The 21064-nt window shown below is 35.9% G+C and overlaps 1 protein-coding gene across 1 annotated transcript in view; it reads right to left on the minus strand.

Annotated features, from left to right (window-relative positions):
* Window positions 1-21064, minus strand: part of CLVS1 (clavesin 1) — a 166544-nt gene that overhangs the window by 4718 nt on the left and 140762 nt on the right. Inside the window, exons 3-4 of the mRNA XM_074207752.1 lie at window positions 20156-20266; window positions 14710-14945 (exon numbers count right to left, since the gene is read on the minus strand). Of these exons, the coding sequence (XP_074063853.1) occupies window positions 14710-14945; window positions 20156-20266 (347 nt within the window). The remainder of the gene's footprint in view (window positions 1-14709; window positions 14946-20155; window positions 20267-21064) is intronic.

A 21064-nucleotide genomic window follows, 5' to 3' on the forward strand; every position in this document is an offset into this window, starting at 1 on the left:
AACAAAAACCAGTCCCTGTAGGTTATTTGACTATTCTCTGAAGTAGACTTCTCAATTTTGTGTGGGATCCCACCAAGTGGGATTTCCCACCAGATAAGAGTTCCATAGAACAAAATGGAAACTATAACAACCCTGAAGTAGGAAAACATGCTTACAAAGAGAGTCCAATCTAGTCAAGTTCTTACCCCTAAGAAATAAATCCCTGTCCTTGAAACCTTACATTAGAATTTAGGGTGACTCGGGTCATGAAGGGAAAAACCAACCAGAGTGGTCTGGGTAGAGATGATTCTTTTGTCCGGATGGCTAGAGGTTGCTGAATCTTGTATTCATGGTCAGAGTTGATTTCTATCCTCAGGGATACTCATGTTCCAAAGGCTTTTAAGCATTCAAAGTTCTGGAAGGTGTCTTTGATTATAGACTGATCTCAATTTATTATTTTCCAACCATAATTAATTACCCCAGAAACTATATAACTCAGACTTTTCATTTGTCTTGGCTTCCAACTCAGTCTTGACAGTTGTCATGTTGGAAAATAATTCTTTTGAAAGAATGAAGACGTCTCATAAATTTGGATTTTTCTAATTGTCTTTATGATCCTGGGCAAGTCATTTAAACCTGCTTGTCTTAGTTTCCTCAATTGAAAAATGAGCCAGAAGTGGCTAGGTAGCACAGTGGATTGGGCACTGGCTCTGGAGCCAGGAGGACCTGAATTCAAATGTGACCTCAGACACACTTGATATTTATTGTGTGACCTTAGCAAGTCACATTGCGCCACCAAAAAAAAAAAAGAAAGAAAAGAAAAGAAAGAAAAGAAAAGAAAAGAAAAGAAAAGAAAAAGAAAAAGAAAAGAAAAGAAAAGAAAGAAAAGGAAAGAAAAGAAAAGAAAAGAAAAGAAAAGAAAAGAAAAGAAAAGAAAAGAAAAGAAAAGAAAAGAAAAGAAAAGAAAAGAAAAGAAAAGAAAAGAAAAGAAAAGAAAAGAAAAGAAAAGAAAAGAAAAGAAAAATGAACCAGAGAAGGAAATGGCAAACCACTCTGCTATCTTCACTGAGAGATGGGGCCATGAGGAGTTGGGCATGACTGAAATGACTTGATGACAATTTAAGGTTTGAAATTATTCAGATGGGGGGGATTCAATTTCATTTATAATGTTTAAAGATAAGAAGAAACCATCATTTCACATTTATTTGGTCATTTTATATTACAGTACTCATTAATGGGTATTTATTAAAACACACACACTCAAAATGATAATTATGGCTAATGTACCAGAATTGTGTGCAGAGCATGAGGGAATAGAGAAATTCTTGATTAAAAAAGCTAGGTAAGACCCTCCAAATTAAATCATTATATTCAGTGATAACTGCTGACTTGAGTACAAAGATGAGCACAGGAAGACAATGAAAATATGTTAGAAAGCAAGAGAGTTAAAAAGCTTGGAAGCTACAAAAAATATGAACATCTCTATGCCATGAATAATTTCTTTATGGAAAGCACCAGAAATGATAAGCACCAAATAAAATCTTTAAGATGAAATTTACTGCATTTTAACTTCTGGGAAATAACTAGTAATTTCGTTTGTATAGAAAGATTGACTTAATAGAAAAAAATCAAATTTGATACCAAATAATAAGAATAAAAATTAGAAAATATGGTATATATTTGAGGCAACTTCAACATGATCTATTTAAGCAATCTGCTGATGAGGAAATAAAAGATAATGACAGAGACTATCACTTTTTCCTAAGAAACTTTATTGGATGCAAATTGAAAACAAGAAGATACTTGGGAGCCTTGGTTCTGTCTCAGACAACAAATATTTCTCTCATTTTTCTCATTAGTTCCATTTTGCTTCTGTCCTCTCAACTAAGCAGAATGGCTAGAGAAGACAGAATAAACAGGGAGTTGATACACAAGATAAATAAAAAAGATAATAATATAGATCTGGTTTTCCTTAATAAATTCAAGTCACCTGAACTACTTCTCATATACTGAAGAAAACAAACTGTGATCGATAAATTACTAGAAGTAAAATTTAGAGATTCAATAGTAAAGATCTCATAGAACAGGAGATATATTGTGGGAGTGAAAAAGTTAAAAGCACTGATTTTCCAAAAAGGGAAATGAAGGAAGTCTATGAACTACAGCCCAATGAGCTTGTCACTAATTCCTGGCAAAATTTTATAACCCATTACTAAAGAGATAGTGAACATTTAGAAAAGAAAATAATTATTACAAAAGAAAACAAAAAAATCAGCAATGTTTCATTAAGGACAGATTAACTTTATTGCCTTCTTTGGCAGTGACACTGAATTGTGGATCTGAGGAATGTTGTAGATAGTTTACCTAGATTTTAGTATACCTTCTTGAGTAAAAGGTGGAGAGATGTGAGCCCTATAGTGGTAAGTAGTAAGTAGTACAATGAGATGACTTTAGAACCAATTGACTGACTGGATTTAAAGTGCAGTAATTAGTGATTTGAATCCACCATGACTAGGAGTGTCCAATGGAGTGCCACAGGGATCTGTGTTTGACCCTATAAACAATATTTGTTAGGTTTCATATAAAACTTTAAGGTTCGTGAAATACTTTGCATGTATTATGTTATTTGATCCTAATTAATATTTTATTTAATATGTATAATATTTTAATATTTTATTATTTTCAAGTGACAAAATTTCAGATGACAAAAAGTTAGGAATGATGATAGCTAACACACTGTGTGACAAGTTGGAATCCAATAGGCTTCTAATTGATTAAACACTGAGCTCCATCCAATAAGATGAAGTTTAATATGCTAAATGTAAATTTTTATGCTTTATTTCAAAAAATCAATTTCAAAATCAGAAGATGAAGGAGATGTGGTTAAGTAGTCATTTGGCTGAAAAGGATCAAGAATTTTTAATGACCTACAAATTCAATATCAATCAAGTGTGGGTGGCATTAATAGGGGCCATAGTTCCCAGAAATAATAAATGTTAGTATCACTATACTAAATGCTCTGGTCAGACAACATTCATAATTGCTTTCATCTTGAAAAAACATCATATTTAATGAAAGACTTTGATTAGCTGGAGAACATCCATGGAGAACAAATAGAATGACAAGGCCCGCAGTCCGCAGATTGGTTGAAGGAACTAAAAATCTTTAGATTGAAAAAAAGTTTAGACTTTCAAATTCTGATCAATGCAATTACAAATCATTAGTTCAGAGGACTGAATATGTCTCCTACAAGAGGGGTGATGTAATTAAAATATGAAAGAGACATTTATTTTTTGACATGGGCAACTTGGGAATTTATTTGTTGTAGTATGCATATCTGTTATAAAAGGTTTCATTTTTCATTTTGTGTTTTGTTCAAGTGAAGGGGCATGAATGGGAAAAATGATAAATACTTGTAAAAGTAAGTTAATGCATCTTTTTTTTAGTTTTTGTGGGTTATGTGACTTGCCCAAGATCACATAGCTAGTAAGTATCTAGTGTCTGAGGTTAGATTTGAGCTCAGGTTCTCCTGATTCCAGGGCTGATGCTCTATCTACTATACCACCTTGCAGCTCCCAAGTTAATACTTTTTTTGTTTGCCTTTTTTTGCAAGGCAATGAGGTTAAAGTGACTTGCCCAAGGTCACACAGTTAAGTAATTATTAAATGTCTGAGACCAGATTTGAACTCAGGTCCTCCTGACTCCAGGGCTGGTGCTCTATCCATTGGGCCACCTAGCTGCTCCCTAACTCATTTAAAAAAAAGGGGGGGGGAGAAAAGATCAAGGAGAGACATAACAAATCTGATTTTCCTGATTTTAAAACAAAAAGAAGAAAATCTTTAAATACTTCAAATATTTAGAACAGGGATTAGATTTTTCTTGTTGTTCCCAGAGAACAAAAGTAGGTACAATAGGGGTAAATTATAAGTAGGTAAACTTGGTTGTCATGGCAGAGATAAAACCTCCTAACCATTAGAAATACACAAAAGCAGTCTCCTCTTGGAAGTAATAAAACTTCCCAAATAATATCAAGTCAAAGATAGATGTCCATCAGTCAGATATATTGTAGTTAGAATTTTTCCAGTATAGATCAGCCTATGACCATTGAATCCTTTCCAACTCTGAAATTCTGAGATTTTATTTAAAAAAATAAAAATAAAAACTTGTGATTCTTCGCCAAGTAGAAAGACACCATGTTCAGGAGTGACACCAACTTGGGAAAAAATTTTGTATGAAATCATTATATGCAACATAGTAAAAAGTTTTTTTTAAAAAAATATAGCTTTAGTAATGAGTAAGAAACAGGGAAAGGAAAACAAATTTAACAGATATAATGATGAGAGATTCAACTAAACCAAATAATCCTAAGGGCATTAAAGCAGAAAACTTGAAGGGGAAAAAAAGCAAAACAATAAAAACAGAAGACATACAAAGATTTATATCACAAAATCTTTTCTCTGTCAATGACAGTGGAGCTGCCACACATTTCAAGAAGAAATAGAAAGGTACTAAAGAGAAAGACAGGTAGATAAATAGGGTAAATAGCTAGATGAAAGATAACTACTTAGCTAGGTAGGTAGGTGGGTGGATGGATGGATGGATAAATGGAATGAGTAAGCAACCCAGACCAAGTATGCATAGATACAGAAGTAGACTATGTTAAAGGCAACATAATCTTTTTTTTTTAGGTTTTTGCAAGGCAAATGGGGTTAAGTGGCTTGCCCAAGGCCACACAGCCAGGTAATTATTAAGTGTCTGAGACCGGATTTGAATCCAGGTACTCCTGACTCCAAGGCCGGTGCTTTACCCACTATGCCACCTAGCCGCCGCAAAGCAAAATAATCTTGTAAAAATTGAGGGTTCTGCATTAAAGATATCAGAAAGAATTTTTTCCCCAGTGTTAGGGAGAAAAAAAGCATTGGGCTTTATTATAATCAAAAAGGCATGTAAGAAAATATCAATAACTATTAACTCATGTATCTGCTTTCCCATTTCTACAAAATCTTTAGAAAAATAATCTATACAAGAATAAAGAGAACATTCAATGAAGTTGGAGACAGGACAGGCAGATTTTCACAAATAATAATCATTAGAAGATCATATGTTTACAGTCATAATTGATTAAAAGGTAAAGTGAATATTAGATTCCACTAGATTTACTATTTATTAACTATTCTAAAACTATTTGATTTGATAGAGGGTTTTCTTTCTACTGAATCTCTCCTCTGTAATGTCAAAAATTATAATATTCTTTGGAAGATGTAAAAATAGAGATTTTTTTGATAACTCTTCTGGTTATTGAGATTAAATAAGCATAAATGCGGCCCTGGATTTAATATTTGACAGTTAATTGACCAAAATTTTACTCATGATTACATCTGTCATAAAATCTTATATGATCATATGAGTAGGAGGCTTTTTCTTGGGGAAAAACCATAATAGCTTATGTTTGCTCTGTCAAATTAAAAGCCTTTTCCCTGGCTGATACTCTGATTAATATTCAGCAAACTTTAGCCCTACCTCTTCAGAATAAACATAGTGGTATTATATAGTATGCTATTTTAAGAAATGATCTTTAAAAGCATGTCCTATGAAGGAATACACACATATGAAATTTTAGAGATGAAAAACTACATATGAACTTATCTGGTATAATATGTAGCACGCAAAAATCACTTAAATGTTTGCAAGTACTTTACAAATATTGTCTCATGGGGCGGCTAGGTGGCATAGTGGATAAAGCACCGGCCTTGGAGTCAGGAGTACCTGGGTTCAAATCTGGTCTCAGACACTTAATAATTACCTGGCTGTGTGGCCTTGGGCAAGCCACTTAACCCCATTTGCCTTGCAAAAAAAACCCTAAAAAAAAGAAAGAAAAGAAAAAAAACAAATATTTTCTCATTTTATCCTTACAACAACTTTGAGAGGTAAGTTTTAATATTATTCCCACTTTATACTTAAGGAAATTTAAGTAGACTGAGGTTAAGTAACTTCTCCAGGCTTTATAGACCCATAAGATGTTATTTATTATTATTGTTATTATATCCTATTTGCAGAGTGCCCATAATCTCAGTTCAATTCAGTTCAACAACTCTCACAAGGAAATTATGAAGACATTGTAGAAGACCCTTTCATATGTATGTGTATTAAAATTACCCTCCCTGATATTTCTCTATACAACAGTGAATATTCCTGGTTTTTTTCCTTCTATCTTCATAGGCTTTATTCTCCAGGATTTATTTAGCTCATTTGCTCTCCACTGAACATTCTCATTCTCTCTACTTATTTCATATAATGACTGACAATCCATTTTTTAAAATGATCATTCCGACATTATTCATTCCTCTCTTTCTACTTCCATTGTGGGCATTCTCGTGACCATTGTCCGTCCACCCCCCCCCAATCCCCATTGCTTTGTTGTTCCATAGATTCCATAATTAGAGGGAAATGGCTCTGAGATTATAAAGCTAGAAACAAAGTATTTTTTAATATCCTATTGGTAGCCAGATGGAAAGAGGAAAAGGAAAGACAAATCAGCCTCTCTTCCATCTTCTTTCCCCATCTTCTCAATTAAGGAACCACAGGAGAGAACAAAACGAAGCTGAAAGTCATCCAGCCTGTCTTAGAGCTGCAACATACCTAATCATTTCCTCACTATTGGCTTGGATATGTGGTTTTGTTTGTTTTCTGCAAAAAACAAAATGCAGGGGGGGAAAAAAACCCCAGTATACTGGAATTAGATGAACATGGAATATTTTTTTTTAAATCAAGGTTCTCAAAGACCTGACTATGAATGGAAGGAAAGATAAAATCTGTATTCTTACTGAGTTAACAGGGAGTAGGTTCAATCTCTTTAAAACATCTTCAGTTTATACTTTCAGCCAATGATTCCCTTGGGAACATCAGAATTTGGTTCCTTTTGCCTTTACAAAAGAATTCCCCTTGGAATATAAGGATAAGTTATTTGCTCTCTAATATGATATCTAGGCTAACAAAATATCACATTTAGTATGGATTTTATTAACTATATCGAAAACACAAAGGAATCATGCCTGAGACCACCATGCCTATTTTTTTAGGCATATCACTGTCTCTCTTTGGGGGGCTCATATCTTTTCTTCAGGGTCTGATACCACCCTAAAGACTTCAAAGTGTCACTTCAGGACTAAAGTCCTATGTGGGAGATCCTACATGTGGCTCATAGTGCCAGCAAAAGGATAGGCTATTCCCTTAAATATAACTTCCTGTGAGGTGCTATGAAACAGCCAACAAGTAGACAAGTTCAGATCCCACTGCAGACACTTAATATCTGAGTGTGCCTGGGGAAGTCACTTAAATTCTGCCTGCCTTAGTGCCTTTAACTGTAAAATGGAAATGACAATAATAGCACCATACTCATAGGGTTGTTGCAAGGATCAAGTAAAAATAATATTTGTAAAATAATATAGACCTTGGCATATAGTGGGCATTTAATTCCCTCATATCAATGTTATAAAAATATGTATATATATATATATATATATATATATTTCTCAAGAGAAAATATTCATATAAGCAAGCATAAATTTATGCATATATACCCATATGTGTATATCCATATGTAGGTATGCACATATACATTTATACAATACATACATATGTATAGATGTATTGTATATATACAGAGTGAGATACTCAAAGCTTTGCCTTTAATCTTTTAAAGGCAAGGTCCAAAAGGACAGAAGCTTCTTTGTAAATTGATTCATGGACCTCTTTAGAATCTACTTGCCAAATTAATGTTTATGAAGTAGATCTATCCATTTCCAGTTGTTTATGAGCCCATAAACATGTTCTATCATTCAAGAGAGATTATAGCAGAACATGTGAATGAGGTTTACTATAAATATCAATATAAAAAACTATACATAGAACTATATGTAGTCTCTCTTTGATAGCAGAGCATGGTTACAGGACACCCAGATAATTCAAAATAGGGTTACCCCCCCCTTGAAACCTTATCCTGAGAAACAGATCATAAATAGGGCCATGAATCAGTTTACAGATGCTCCTGAAGATCCTCCATATCCCCTCCTTGTACCCTTGCCATTAGAAGTCTAAAGATAAAACTTTGTATACCTCAAAATCAGTGGAATAATTAATAATAATTAAAGTAGGAGCTATAAAAATCTAGAAAACTTTGAAACTAGGCTCATTTATATTCTTTTTTTTTGTAAAGATGATTTTTGAGTGGATCTTAGTGTTATATATCCTGACAAAGATTTTTGTACCTAGATCTAATTTTAAAATAGTCCTATTACATTTGATCAAATTAATCCTATGAGAAGTTCCTTGCTGGATATTCTTGAGTCAGGCTCCCTCCTTATAAATGTATTCCTACTTTCTATTTCCTTGTGGTCTATACCTATAACTTCATTAGTAAATGGAACTTTCCAGTGAGAAACTCCCTTTACCAAACAGATAATAAGAAGCAAGATAATAATCTGGGAGTCAGTTGCCTGCAGATCCTAAGTGACTTGTTTATGTTCATAATTTTGTGTCAGGGGTGGGATTTGAATCAAGATATTCTTACCTCTAGGGCTGACTCTATCTTCTACTTAGTTAATACTTCCTTTTAATGGGCAAAAGGTTTACCTATATCCAGCCACATGCTCACACAGAGGGAAGGTTCCCAGTCAAGATTTCTTGTTTGGAATAAATCTCTTTCCATTTCATATAATTTTGTAGGGACATACTGGTACTTCAATGGATCAAGACAGAAAAGAAAAGTCTTGATCTTTCAGAAGATAAAGGCATCAAGCTTTATAGAATACAATGTGGCTAATCAATCTATTTGCTTATGAAACAAGACTCAGTTATAGTCATCCCCTCTCCCAATCTATTCTTTCTGCTTCTGTTTTTTCCTAATAGTTCAAGCCTATTCACCTGCTGATTATATTCTAATATACAAAATAATAATATTATTATTCTATTACATATTTATATATGATATAATATATGCATATAAATATCATTACATAATAATATTAATATATTAATATTATTATATACTGTTTTATATATATATAAAAGTGAGGGAATCAGCCCTCCATCCCCCTGTTTATTTTTAACTTGCCCTCATTAATTTTCCTGTTGACAAAATGCAAATATAAATTTTCTTTTTTTCTGATGCTGCCATAACTCTTCAGTCTGGGTCTTGGAAGAGTTTGGCATCCTATTCCTGTCACGGAAAAGAAAGCCTATGAGTAGCAGAAAATAAATCCGTGCCTGATACACAAATGATGATGAGGTCCTACCAGTCATTGACCAGCCATGAGTCTACCAATCATACTGTTTTTCCTCAGTTTTTCAAAGCATAAGTAAGCCCCAGGCAGCAGCTACAAAAGACTTCAGCAGCTAATAATCAACATAAAATACGTCACATTTACAACTGAACCCAAGGGACCTTGTTTCCAGGTTTTGAAATGTTTCTCTGGAACAAGTAGACTGAATGAGGGTAACAGAGAAGCCAAGAGCTTCGACCCTATTTAAACTGGGAACCAAACACCAAAATGTTTAAGGATATATTAAAAATTCTAGAGTTCTTTATGATGTGAGGCATTTATGAAGAGGGACATTAAAAGATTTTTTATTGAATTTAATATTATTAAGAATCATCTGTTTCCTACTTTCACAATAAAATGGGTCACTCACTCAGGCAGCTTGGGAGACAAGGTCTCCACTGTTTCTTGATAGTCATCTCCCATATCTTCATATGGATTTTATTTTATGATGATGGATGGACTTCTACCGGAAATTGGTAGTTATCTTGAAACTGCATAAAATGCAGACTATAAAAAGAAGAAAATGTACTGAAAAATGACTAAGGTCAGGGTCAAACCTATTAGCAGCTGAAAACAGTCAAATAACTATCATATGCCCCTCCCAACAGTTGGGGTGGGGGATTCAAGGAAGTTTGTTATTTCCTTCTGATTGGACAGGGCAAGGAAGTAATTGCTCAGGAACCTGAATATCTCTGTGTAAAAGAGATAGTGTGAGAAGATCCCTCATGCCTCACATCTTTCACTTAGAATCTTTTAGGGGTGGGTAAGGAACACATTAAAAATCTAGGCTGAGATTAAGTGATTATTTAAATGATAAAAAGATTGAATGAATCTTTCTAACTATATCTAACTGAAGAGTCATGGTCAAGTTAAGATATTACACAATTGGGAGTGACCCAGAAATGCTGGTCACCTACACAGGTAGTTAGGTCACACTGATTCATTCATTAGATTGAAAATTATGACTATCAGGTACAAGTCTCAGAACTATGCTGCCATACACTTTTATTTAATTGAATGTGAGAATGCAGTCAGAGTTTTGAGTTATATGGCACAGTGAAAATTCAGAAGCAATCTAGGCACTCAGTGCCTCATCAATACATCATCATAAAATAGGTATGCAATAAATGTTCATTGACTGACTAAGAAGTCTATAATAGCACAATGATAAATCCAAAAATTGCAACCACTGGGGGATAGATTCCTTAGTACAAAAAAACTATTGAGGAAACTTGAAAACAGATTAGGAGAAACTGGGTTTAGAATGATTGAGTAAATGTTTCTAGCAATATAAGGACTAACCTATGGTGCAAGGTCCATAATTTCATGAACACAATTGAGGAGAAAGAAATAAGCCTTTATATTATACCTACTATGTGCATATTATTTAGCTTGATATTCACAACAGTCTTGGGAGGTAGATGCTATTATTATCCTCATTTTACAGAATGGAATCTTAGACAAACAGAGATTAAATGACTTGCCCAGGGTCATACAGTTAGTGTCTGAGTTTAAATTTGAACTCAGCCCCATCTCTGCCACTTGGCTGCTTCTAACTGAGAGTCAGCAGTTGATAAGATATCTGACCTAGCTGAAAGTTAGAGCCTCCAGGACCCATGAAGGGGTTGTAAGGATAGGGCAAATTTTCAAAGAATATTTCCTTCAAGTCTCAGTTAAAGTGCCACCTACTACATGAAGTTCAATCTCCACAGTTGTTTACCTTCACTTCATCTTATAGCCTCAAAATTACCTTGTATTTAATGTATAGATATTTTACATTAGCTATTTATATATGTTTTGTTTCATCTCAATGCAATATAAGCTTCTTTACAGCATGGACCATTTTGTTTTTGTCATGGAACCTTCAGGATATGACACATGAGGCAATTAACAAATATTTGCTAAAACTCAAAATGTCCAAAATTCAATTCATTATTGTTTCCCTAAAAACCTCCCCATTTCTGGACTTCCTTTATCATTGTCAAGAGCACCTCCATCTTCAATTTCTCATTCTCTCTCACTAACTACATACGATCTGTTGTTAATAAAATCTTTCCTCTATGTCCTCTTGTCACCTCTAACACTATAACCACTTTGGTGCAGTCATCATCATCATCATCATCATCTCAAAGAATCACTATGGCAATAACCTGCTGGTGTGTCTGTCTACCTCAAGCTTCCCACTATTCCTCTCAGATATCCACACTACTTTTCCTTAAGTGTAGATCTGATCATACCACCTTCATATTTAATAAATTCAAGTGGTTCCCTATCACTTCCAGGATCAAACACAAAATTCTTTGTTTGGCATCCAAATCCCTCCACAATCTGCTCCCCTCCTACCTCTCCAGACTTCTCAAACCTTGTTCACTTTGTACTCAAAGATCCAGTGACACTGGTCTCTTTGCTGTTCTGGAACAAGACACTACATCATCTAACTTTAAGCATTTTCACTGGTTGTCCCCCATCCATGGAAAACTCTCCTTCCTCATTTCTAATTCTTGACTTCTCTTTTTTTTTTGCTGTTGTTGAGTTATTTAAGTCACATCTGATTCTTTGTGACTTTGTTTTGGGGTTTTCTTGACAAAGATACTAGAGGAGTTTACCATTCCTTACACAGCTTATTATATAGATGAAAAACTGAGGCAAATAGAGTTAAGCCCAGGGTCACATAGCAAATGTTTGAGACCAGATTCGAACTCAGGAAGATGTGTCTTCCTGATTCCAAGGCCAGTGCTCTATCCACTGTGCCACTCAATTTCCCTTTCCTGACTTCCTCAGATAAAAATCCTATCTCTCTACCTTCCCTCTACTATATATATGTGTGTGTGTGTGTGTTTTATTTCTTAGATGGAAACATCTTACACAGATATTTTCATGTTCTTTCCTCATTAGACTGTGAGCACCATTAGATTCTCTTTTACCTTTTCATATTGTATATCTAGCTCTTAGCACAGTGTCTGGTAGATTTTATATATATATATGTACACACATATATAATGTGTATATTTATATATATATATAATATAATGTGTATGTATATTATAATATAATGTGTATATATATATATATATACATATATATATATACATATGTATAGATTGGATGAAAAGAAGAACTCAGGTGTAATTCAGTCAGGACTGAAATAACTTGCTAACTAGATGGTGGTGTTGGGGAAAAGAAAAAGAGAAGCAAGAGAAAGTTTCAATTTTTGGATGACTGGGAGAATGAAAGTCTCAAAATAGAATAGAAATCAGGAAGCAAGGAGAAGGGGCTAGTTGGGTAGGATAATAAAATGAATTCAGTTTGGGACATATTGAATTTGAAGTGCTAATAAACTAAGCCGAGTAGGCATTTAAAAATAGAACTATGGAACAAGGGAGAAAGGTTGTAGCTAGTGATAATCAAATGGGAATCATGCCCAAAGAGGTGATAGTTGAAGCCATATAGATTGCCACAGTAATCAAGCAATCAGAAAAATTTCAGAGCTGAAAGGCAAATTAAATGCTATCTGGTCGAACTTGAAACCCCAGTTATAACACCTTCAACCAGTGATCATTAACCTCTGCCCAAAGACTTCTTGTCATTATTAGGCAAGTCTTTTTTTTCTTACAGTGTCCTTAATCTACTTCTCTATGACTCCTATCCATAAAGAGAAAAAAAGAATAAAGGGGGCTATAACAGAATATTTTGGGAATAGTAAATCTACTCTTCACCCCTTCAAGCTTTGTACATATCAGAAGCCTATGGATAATTATTAAATATTTACTGTGTATGTGTTGTTATTGTTGTTAAGTCATATCTGATCTATTTGACCCCATAGACTTTTTCCAAGGGATTTTCTTGGCAAAGATTCAGATGCAGTTTGTCATTTCCTTCTTGTCCAGGATGACATGGCTAGCATAGTACAAGGCCAATATAGTATAGTACTGAGGCCAGATTTGAACTCAGATCTTACTGATTCCAAACCTGGTACTCTATCCATTGTATTACCTAACTGGTCCACTGCATATGTAGTTCATTGAATAATGCAAATAGGGGATTATAAAAAATGTTTAAAACACTAACTACTCTTTAGGAGGTGATAATTCTTTTTAAGTAGTAGATATGCTCAAAGAGAATGATTTTGAAGATATCAAGAATGGAAGTAACAAGAAGGATAAGAAAGGGTACTTACTCTCAGCCCTTACATTGAATGGAAGACCACACACCTTGGTGATGTCCACTCCCACCCTCCACTCCCAAGACATCATGAAGTTCAAAAATGATCAAGGGAGGGATGTTTTGGGGCCTTTTTTTCCTATTAATGCCTCTACTTTTATTCCTTTGAAATTTAGAAGGACAGAAAGGACTAAGTACTAATGGAATCCTGTTCAGTTTTCTAGAATGAGCAGAGGGGTTGTCATTTTAATTATGTTGCTTGTTGTTATTCATCCTTCTTTCTTTGTTCTGTTTCATTTTTGGTTTTTTTTGCAAGGCAATGCGGTTAAGTGACTTTCCCAAGGTCACACAGCTAAGTAATTATTAAGTGTCTGAAGCCACATTTTTGAACTCAGGGGTCCTCCTGACTCTGGGGCCAGTGCTCTATCCACTGCACCACCTAGCCACCCTCATCCTTCTTTCTTTGAGAGAACCAATGACATCCTAGGGGATGTCTTGACTTCCCCAAGAATTGGACTTAAGTGGAGCAGAGCTGCACAAATTCATCAGCTTCACTTTCTCTGTCAGACTCATGTGTTGAGGAATACCAGATGTTGAATGGGAACCAGTTCCTGAAAGATGGAAGACTTGAGGGCAACTCAGCAAAAATGATGGGGATTAGGAAGGAAAATAAATGTACAACTGGTTAGCACAAAGCAGGAAGATAGATGTTTTTATTCACCACGGTAGGAAAAAGCAACTCAACTTATAGCTAATGGGACTGAAACTTTTCTTTGAGACATCAAGTATCAACTTCTAGATGACTGTTTTTTCATAACTATTTTAAGAACAGTAGAAAGACTTTCTAGGCAACTGGGTCAGCCTACCTTAGCTATCACCAAGAAAACTCAAACCTCCAATGAACTGCATTCCTGTCAAAGAGAGAGAGAGACGCTTCCTGGTCGGTTGTTTTTCCATCCAGTCTATCTCAGAGGCCTAAGAAATATCATCTTGTTTGTGCATTAAAGCCCTCTCTAGTAATCAGGGAAGTAATTAAGCCGCTGCTGAGATCCTGCTCCTTAGTGGCTGTCATACAAAGGCAATAATCACACTTATGAATAAAGGGCCCTTTGCTTTCCCCTCCAGCAAAATTAGGTTATTATCATCATTAGACTTTATTCCCATTCTACCTACATCATGGTCATCAATGTTTTAACCCACAATAGGACCTGATTACAATATCCACTTCTAGAGAGCACTGACTCCTTACCTTTTCATCGGCTTGGGTGAACATTCTCTCTCTAGGTTGGAAGATGTGTGTTTCACATGCATTGCATTATAGGAAGTGTGAGTATAGTCATTCTCATCACTGTAGTCAGGACCAAGTAATGTCCGAGCCCAAGTTCCCATGTCATAGGGAGGGAGGGTCCCTCCAAATTCAGAGGGCAGGAATTCAGGATGTATTAGTTGGTGAAGGCTGTTCAAATTGTTGCCATGGAGAAAGATCTAGAGGGAAAAACATAATAATAGAAAAAAATGTGAAACACATAACTGAAAAATAATCATTACGCATATATTGAGTCTACAATGAATTTCAGAAATAAAATCAAGTTGTGTGAGAGGGGATAACATCTTTGTGTGTAATATCACAGTAAATTTAAAAATACAAAGAAAAAATAATCATACTCTAAGGTAGATTACATTTATTAGGAGAATTCTAGAGAGGTTAACCACTTTGGCCAAGGCTCACCAGGGAATGACAGAACTCAGAATTGTACTCCTCTCTTTTAACAGTTTTCTTTCAGTTGCACAATGTATTTTCTCTGAATTCTAACCACACTTAGAATGCATTTTATGGCTTTAGTTATTCATTATATTCAGTCTTTCAATATTTTCCAAATGTATGGCTAGTGTCCTCTGGGCAACTAGGTGATATGGTGGGTAGAGAGGTCAGAAATCAAGAGGACTCATCTTTCTGACTTCAAATCTAGCCTCAGACACTTACTAGCTGTGTGATATTGGATAAGTCATTAACCCTGTTTGCCTCAGTTTCCTTATCTGTAAAATGAGCTTGAAGAGGAAATGACAAACTACTCCAGCATCTTTGCCAAGAAAACTTCAAATGGGAGTTTTGGACACAACTGAAAAACAACTTAACTGTTCTCTGTTGAAGGCAGGCTTCTGATCTTATCCTGCTTTCATGCAACCAATAGTGTTGGGAATGGCATTTGACTTGTGGGTATTCATCCAGTATTTACTGAATTAATTCAAATCTCTTACAAATGAGGTATGAGAAGAAAAATTGATACAGAGGAATTAGATAGAGGAGAGTTGGTATTTCTGGGTACGTACATATATGTCTATAAAAGTAAATTTAGAAAGAGATAGGAGGAGGGAACAAAGAGGGTAAGGAAATAAGATAACAGGGTATATGGAAGGTTGTATATATTAATAAGGGGATATAAAGGGTATAAAAGGGAGGAATTCTTTGAGTGTAGTTGATTAAGGAATAAAGGGCAAGATTGTGAGTAGAAATAGGGTAGAGGAATGAGGAAAGGTTGTTGCTTTCAGGAAATGTTAGTAAAAATGAGAGACACATAATATCTAAGAATATATGTATATAATGTATATGGGTGTATATATATTATAATGTATTTATATGGGTATATATGTGAGTGTATATATATATATATATATATATATATATATATATATATATATACACATGATTAATTATAGCTGTTCTGAGAGAAGGTGGGAAGCAAAAAATAAAATAAACAATGCACAACAGAGAACAAAAGAAGGAAACCTACAGGGAAGTAAAGAAATGATGGACAATTCTGAGCACAAGTGAAATATTTATTATATAGGTTTTCTTGAAACTGAAAAAGAAAAAAGAAAAAACAGGCTATTTATTTTCCTAATTATCTTTTGGGGTCAATTCTAAAATTGAATTTTTCCTAAGTACACACTGACTGAGATTGTTTGAGTTGGGTGAATGTGGAACTCAGCCAGATAATCCTTCTGTATTTGTAGTTTCAAATTGGGAGGCTTTCCTAGGTATGTGAAAAAAATGTAGGCCTACTTACATCACAATCTATATACTAACATAGATTCTTCCTCACTTCCTTACCTCCTATTACCCAAATAGGCATGATATAACCCATCTGTGTCTCTTGGCTTCCCTGACTTCCTTCAAGAATCAAAATCCTACTTCCCACAAGAGATCTTTCCTGGTTCCCCTCATGTCTGATGCTTTCCTTATGAGATTACATATGCACAGAAACACACATTATATATATATATATATATATATATATATATATATATATATACACACACACACATATATATGTGTATATATACACACACACACATATATATATATATATATATATATATGAGCTATAGATGTATATGTGAATTATTGTATATACACACACACACAAGCAAACTACATCTACAGCTAATCATCTGTATTAAGTATCTCCATTTTCTCTTTTCCTTTTCGGCTAGGTCCTCTTCAATCTCGTTTCCAACATCTTCACTCACTTGAAACTACTCTTTTCCAAGTCTCCAAAAATGCATTTAGTAATTATCCCCTGCCTCCTCCATTGGAATGTGTGCTTCTTTAGGATCAGGACTATCTGTGCTTTTCTTATCTCTGGGTTTTTTTAGTTCAGGGTCTGTCACATAGAAAGGGCTTTAATAAATGCTTATGAACTGACACCCTCAGATGAACACAACTATGCTGTAATATCCACACAGTCACACTAGTATATGGAAGTTGAAGCTTCACAGGCTTCATCTTTCCAGGCAACACTGAACCCAAGGGCAAATGGTAGCATTTGAGGCAGTCTCTGAGTTCCTTTTATGGGATAAGGAAGAAAGGGAGAAGGAAACCTTATGAAATAGGATAGTATGAGAGGGTGGAGCTAGAGTAATAGCTCTAATCCCAAATCAGATGAAGAGAATACTGCTGCCTTTCTCATTATTTCATAAAAGATATGAACTTACTGGGAGCAGTGAGAAACTCCATAGGAAAAAGTCATCTGGGAGGGTTAAGGGATGTGTTCTCTCTGTCTCTGCTTCTATTAAGCTCTCCTCTCTCACTAGCTGTCTCTAACTCTCTGTAAGTCTCTGTTTCTTTCTCTTTGTCTGTCTGTCTGTCTCTCTCTCTCTGGCTCTCTGTCTTTTTCTGTCTTTGTCTTAGTCTCTATCTCTGTCTTGTCTGTCTGTCTCTCTGTATGTCTTTTCTGTCTCGTCTGTCTCTGTGTCTCTGCTCTCTGACTCTTTATCTGTATTATGTCTCTCTGACTTTGTCTATTGTCTGTCTTTGACTGTCTCTGGTCTCCCTAACTCTGTATTGTGTATCTGATTCTCTCTGTCTCTGACTCTCTGTCTCTATATTGTCTGTCTCTGTCTCTCATTATCTCTCTCTCTCTCTCTCTCCCCTCTCTTCTGGTCATAAATTCTCAATCATAAGGTCAGAAGAATTGTATTTTCTCACTCACTATTAGGAAGCTCTCTAGAGTCCTGAAAATTTACTCTGTTTACACAAAGGAAGCAGAAAATTCCAACAGGTAGGCATTTCAGCCTTTGGAACTGGAGAGTCCAAAAAGCATGGAAATGACTAGATTGCCTTGAGGATTATAGCAGCTGAGACTGAGAATCTAAGAGGAAGCTCTAAATCCAAGGAACATTATTCTGATACAGATAAAGTTCCCCCTCTGTCATCCTGCCACGTTCTCAAATCTTTAGTCTTTCCTTATCTTTTAGTTCTTGCTCAGTTGCCTACAAATTCATGTCCCTCCATCCTTAAAAAACCCTCACTAGATGCCAACATCAGGATTAATCATTATAAAATCTTTCCTACCCCTCTTAGCTAAATCCTAGAAGATTCATCTCCACCAGGTACCAAAAGTTCCCTATCTCTCTTCTAATCTCTCTCAGTCTGACTTGCAATTTCTTCATTCAACTGAACTGATCTCTTAATTGACCTATTTACATATTCTGCTAGGTAGCACTAGATATTCTTTTGGGGGAGTGGGTAAAGCCTGAGTTCTGAAATCAGAAGGATCTGAGTTCAAATCCAGTTGAAGACACTTACTAGCTCTTACTAGACCTTGGGCAACTCACTTAATCCTGATTGCCTCACATCCAGGGATATCTCTAGTCATCCTGATTCATAGCTGGTCACTGGACCCAGATGGCTCCAGAGGAGAAAGTCAAGTTAATGACTTAGTACAGGCCCCCACCTCCCCACTCAAATTCAGTTCATGTCATAATATCATCTCCCTGATATCATGATTTTCTTTGAGTACAAAGGACAAACATCATGTGATGCTAGAATACTGGGGAAACAGGAAGAGTTGGGTTCAAATCTTGCCTCAGACACTTACTTGGTCATGTGATCCTAGGAATGTTATTTAACCTCCCTCAGCTTTAGCTTCCACATCAATAAAATGGGGATAATAGCAACACCTATTGGATAGGATGCTCTGTGTCTCATCCCCATGCATTTGCACTGGGCTAATTCCATGTTTAACATGCTTACCTTCATCTTTTCTACCATGGTGAATCCCTGGTGCCTTCAAGATACAACTTAAATGAACTCTTCTATAGGAAACCTTTCTAGACTTGCACTGCTTTCTTCCTTAATATACTTCCTCTACTTTGTATACATGTACATATACACATATAAGTATGTATTTATTTTTGTACCTATCTGTATACAAATTGTCTTTCCGTTTAGATTGTAAGCTCATTGATGGTGGGGACTGTTTCATTTTATGTTGATGTTTGAGGAATGTTTCATTTTGTGTCTTGTATCTCAGGCCCTCACACATAACAGGTCTTTAATAGATGCTTTGTGATTGCAGGACCTGGGTTCAAATTGTGCCTCTGACAAATACTAGGTATATGATTTTAGTTTTTTTGGGGGGGTTGGCAAGGCAAATGGGGTTAAGTGACTTGCCCAAGACCACACAGCTAGGTAATTATTAAGTGTCTGAGGTCGAATTTGAACTCAGGTACTCCTGACTCCATGGCCAGTACTCTATCCACTGCGCCACCTAGCTGCCCCATAGGTATGTGATTTTGGACTATTTACTTGATTTCCTAAGGCTCCTATTATTCTCTAAGACTAGAAGTTACAGATGAGATGATCCATTCACATCTGTATCCTCTGGAGAAAGTTCCCTCCACCATTAAAATCATAGCCCTGGACCCAAAAAATAAATAAGTAACTTTTTGTATGTATATGAATCAAATAGTACTGGACTGGAAATGTCTACTAAAAGAGCAAAGGAGAGAACCAACTTGTATATAATCTTTGGGGTAATAGTAAATGTAGAGGACAAAACTGGAACTCTTAAAATATTCCATGATTAGGAAACTGCCTGGCCCCCTAGCTTTCTCTCAAGCGCCCTTGCAAGAAAATCAGCATCTGCTCCTCATGGACCATCAACGTTTCCCCAGTTTGTGTCTGGGGCTCTGAAAACAACCCAGCTCTGCTGAATTATTGATTAAATCCAGGCCATTTGCAAACTCCAGCTGAGGCTCTCACATCAGTGGCCACACAAAAATACCCATCACACAGAGCAATAAAAAACTAAAAACCAGTTTGAGAGAACCCAGCAAAGAGAAGGCATGACAGGATCTCTCCCAGGATCCTGCTTCTATGAAGACATATATACATGGAGAGCTTTAATTACCCTTTTTCTTGTCTTGTCTTTGAGGAATGGTTTGATTAGGGTGTAGAGGGCGTGAATGTACCAGGGCTGATTGACAAAATGGACTCCTCCAAAACGAGCAGGAAAACTGTCCTGTAGGGAAAAAAGAAATGGAGACCAATTAACAAGCACCCAGGGCTGGCAGGGAGACAGCAGGACGTGAGCCCAGAGAACAAGGCTGATTTTAGCCATGCCTCGCTAATGAATGTGAGAGGAGGAAAACCCACACTTCCTCCCTGGCTGCCTAGGTCTCCTGCCCACTTCCTCTTTCTCCCTTCACCTCCAGCCCTTCTCAAGTCTGCCTTTTGGTGTGGAGCTTTAAAGAGACAATGGATAGGTGGGTGGACCAACTTTCAAGACTATAGCTGTGACTATTTCTTACTCTGCACTGGGGAGTACTTATTCAGTGTGAAGGGGGTAGGGGGTTGGGGGAGAACCTGAATTCTAATTCCTCTCTCTTTGTCTGACAATCAAGGTTTTGGTTCCCACACCCACTTGACACATGATTTCTCTCTTCACCCTACCTCCTTTAAAACAGATCCAGTTTCGCATTATCATAACAGTAGCTGAACTTTCTGGGTCAATGAACTCAGGAGTAAGGAGCCAGGAAAAGAATTGAAAATGCTCCGGAGTACTCAAAGAGAGGAGGGAACAATGGAAATGACCAAATGCAGTCACTGGGGGTAGATTTTTTTTTTATTTGGGGAAACAGAGACTCATGAATTTAGGTAAAACCTGGGCACTAGAACATGATTGACCAAGATGAATTGATCAATAATGAAGGTTTCAAAACTTATTCTCTACTATAGATAAGGATAGGGAAAGGCTGTGATTTTGCTGGCATAGAGAACTCCTAGGTGAAGAAACTTTGTCTTTGCATGTGCCATCCTT

Source organism: Macrotis lagotis, chromosome X (assembly GCF_037893015.1).
Source record: "Macrotis lagotis isolate mMagLag1 chromosome X, bilby.v1.9.chrom.fasta, whole genome shotgun sequence".
NCBI lineage: Eukaryota > Metazoa > Chordata > Mammalia > Peramelemorphia > Peramelidae > Macrotis > Macrotis lagotis.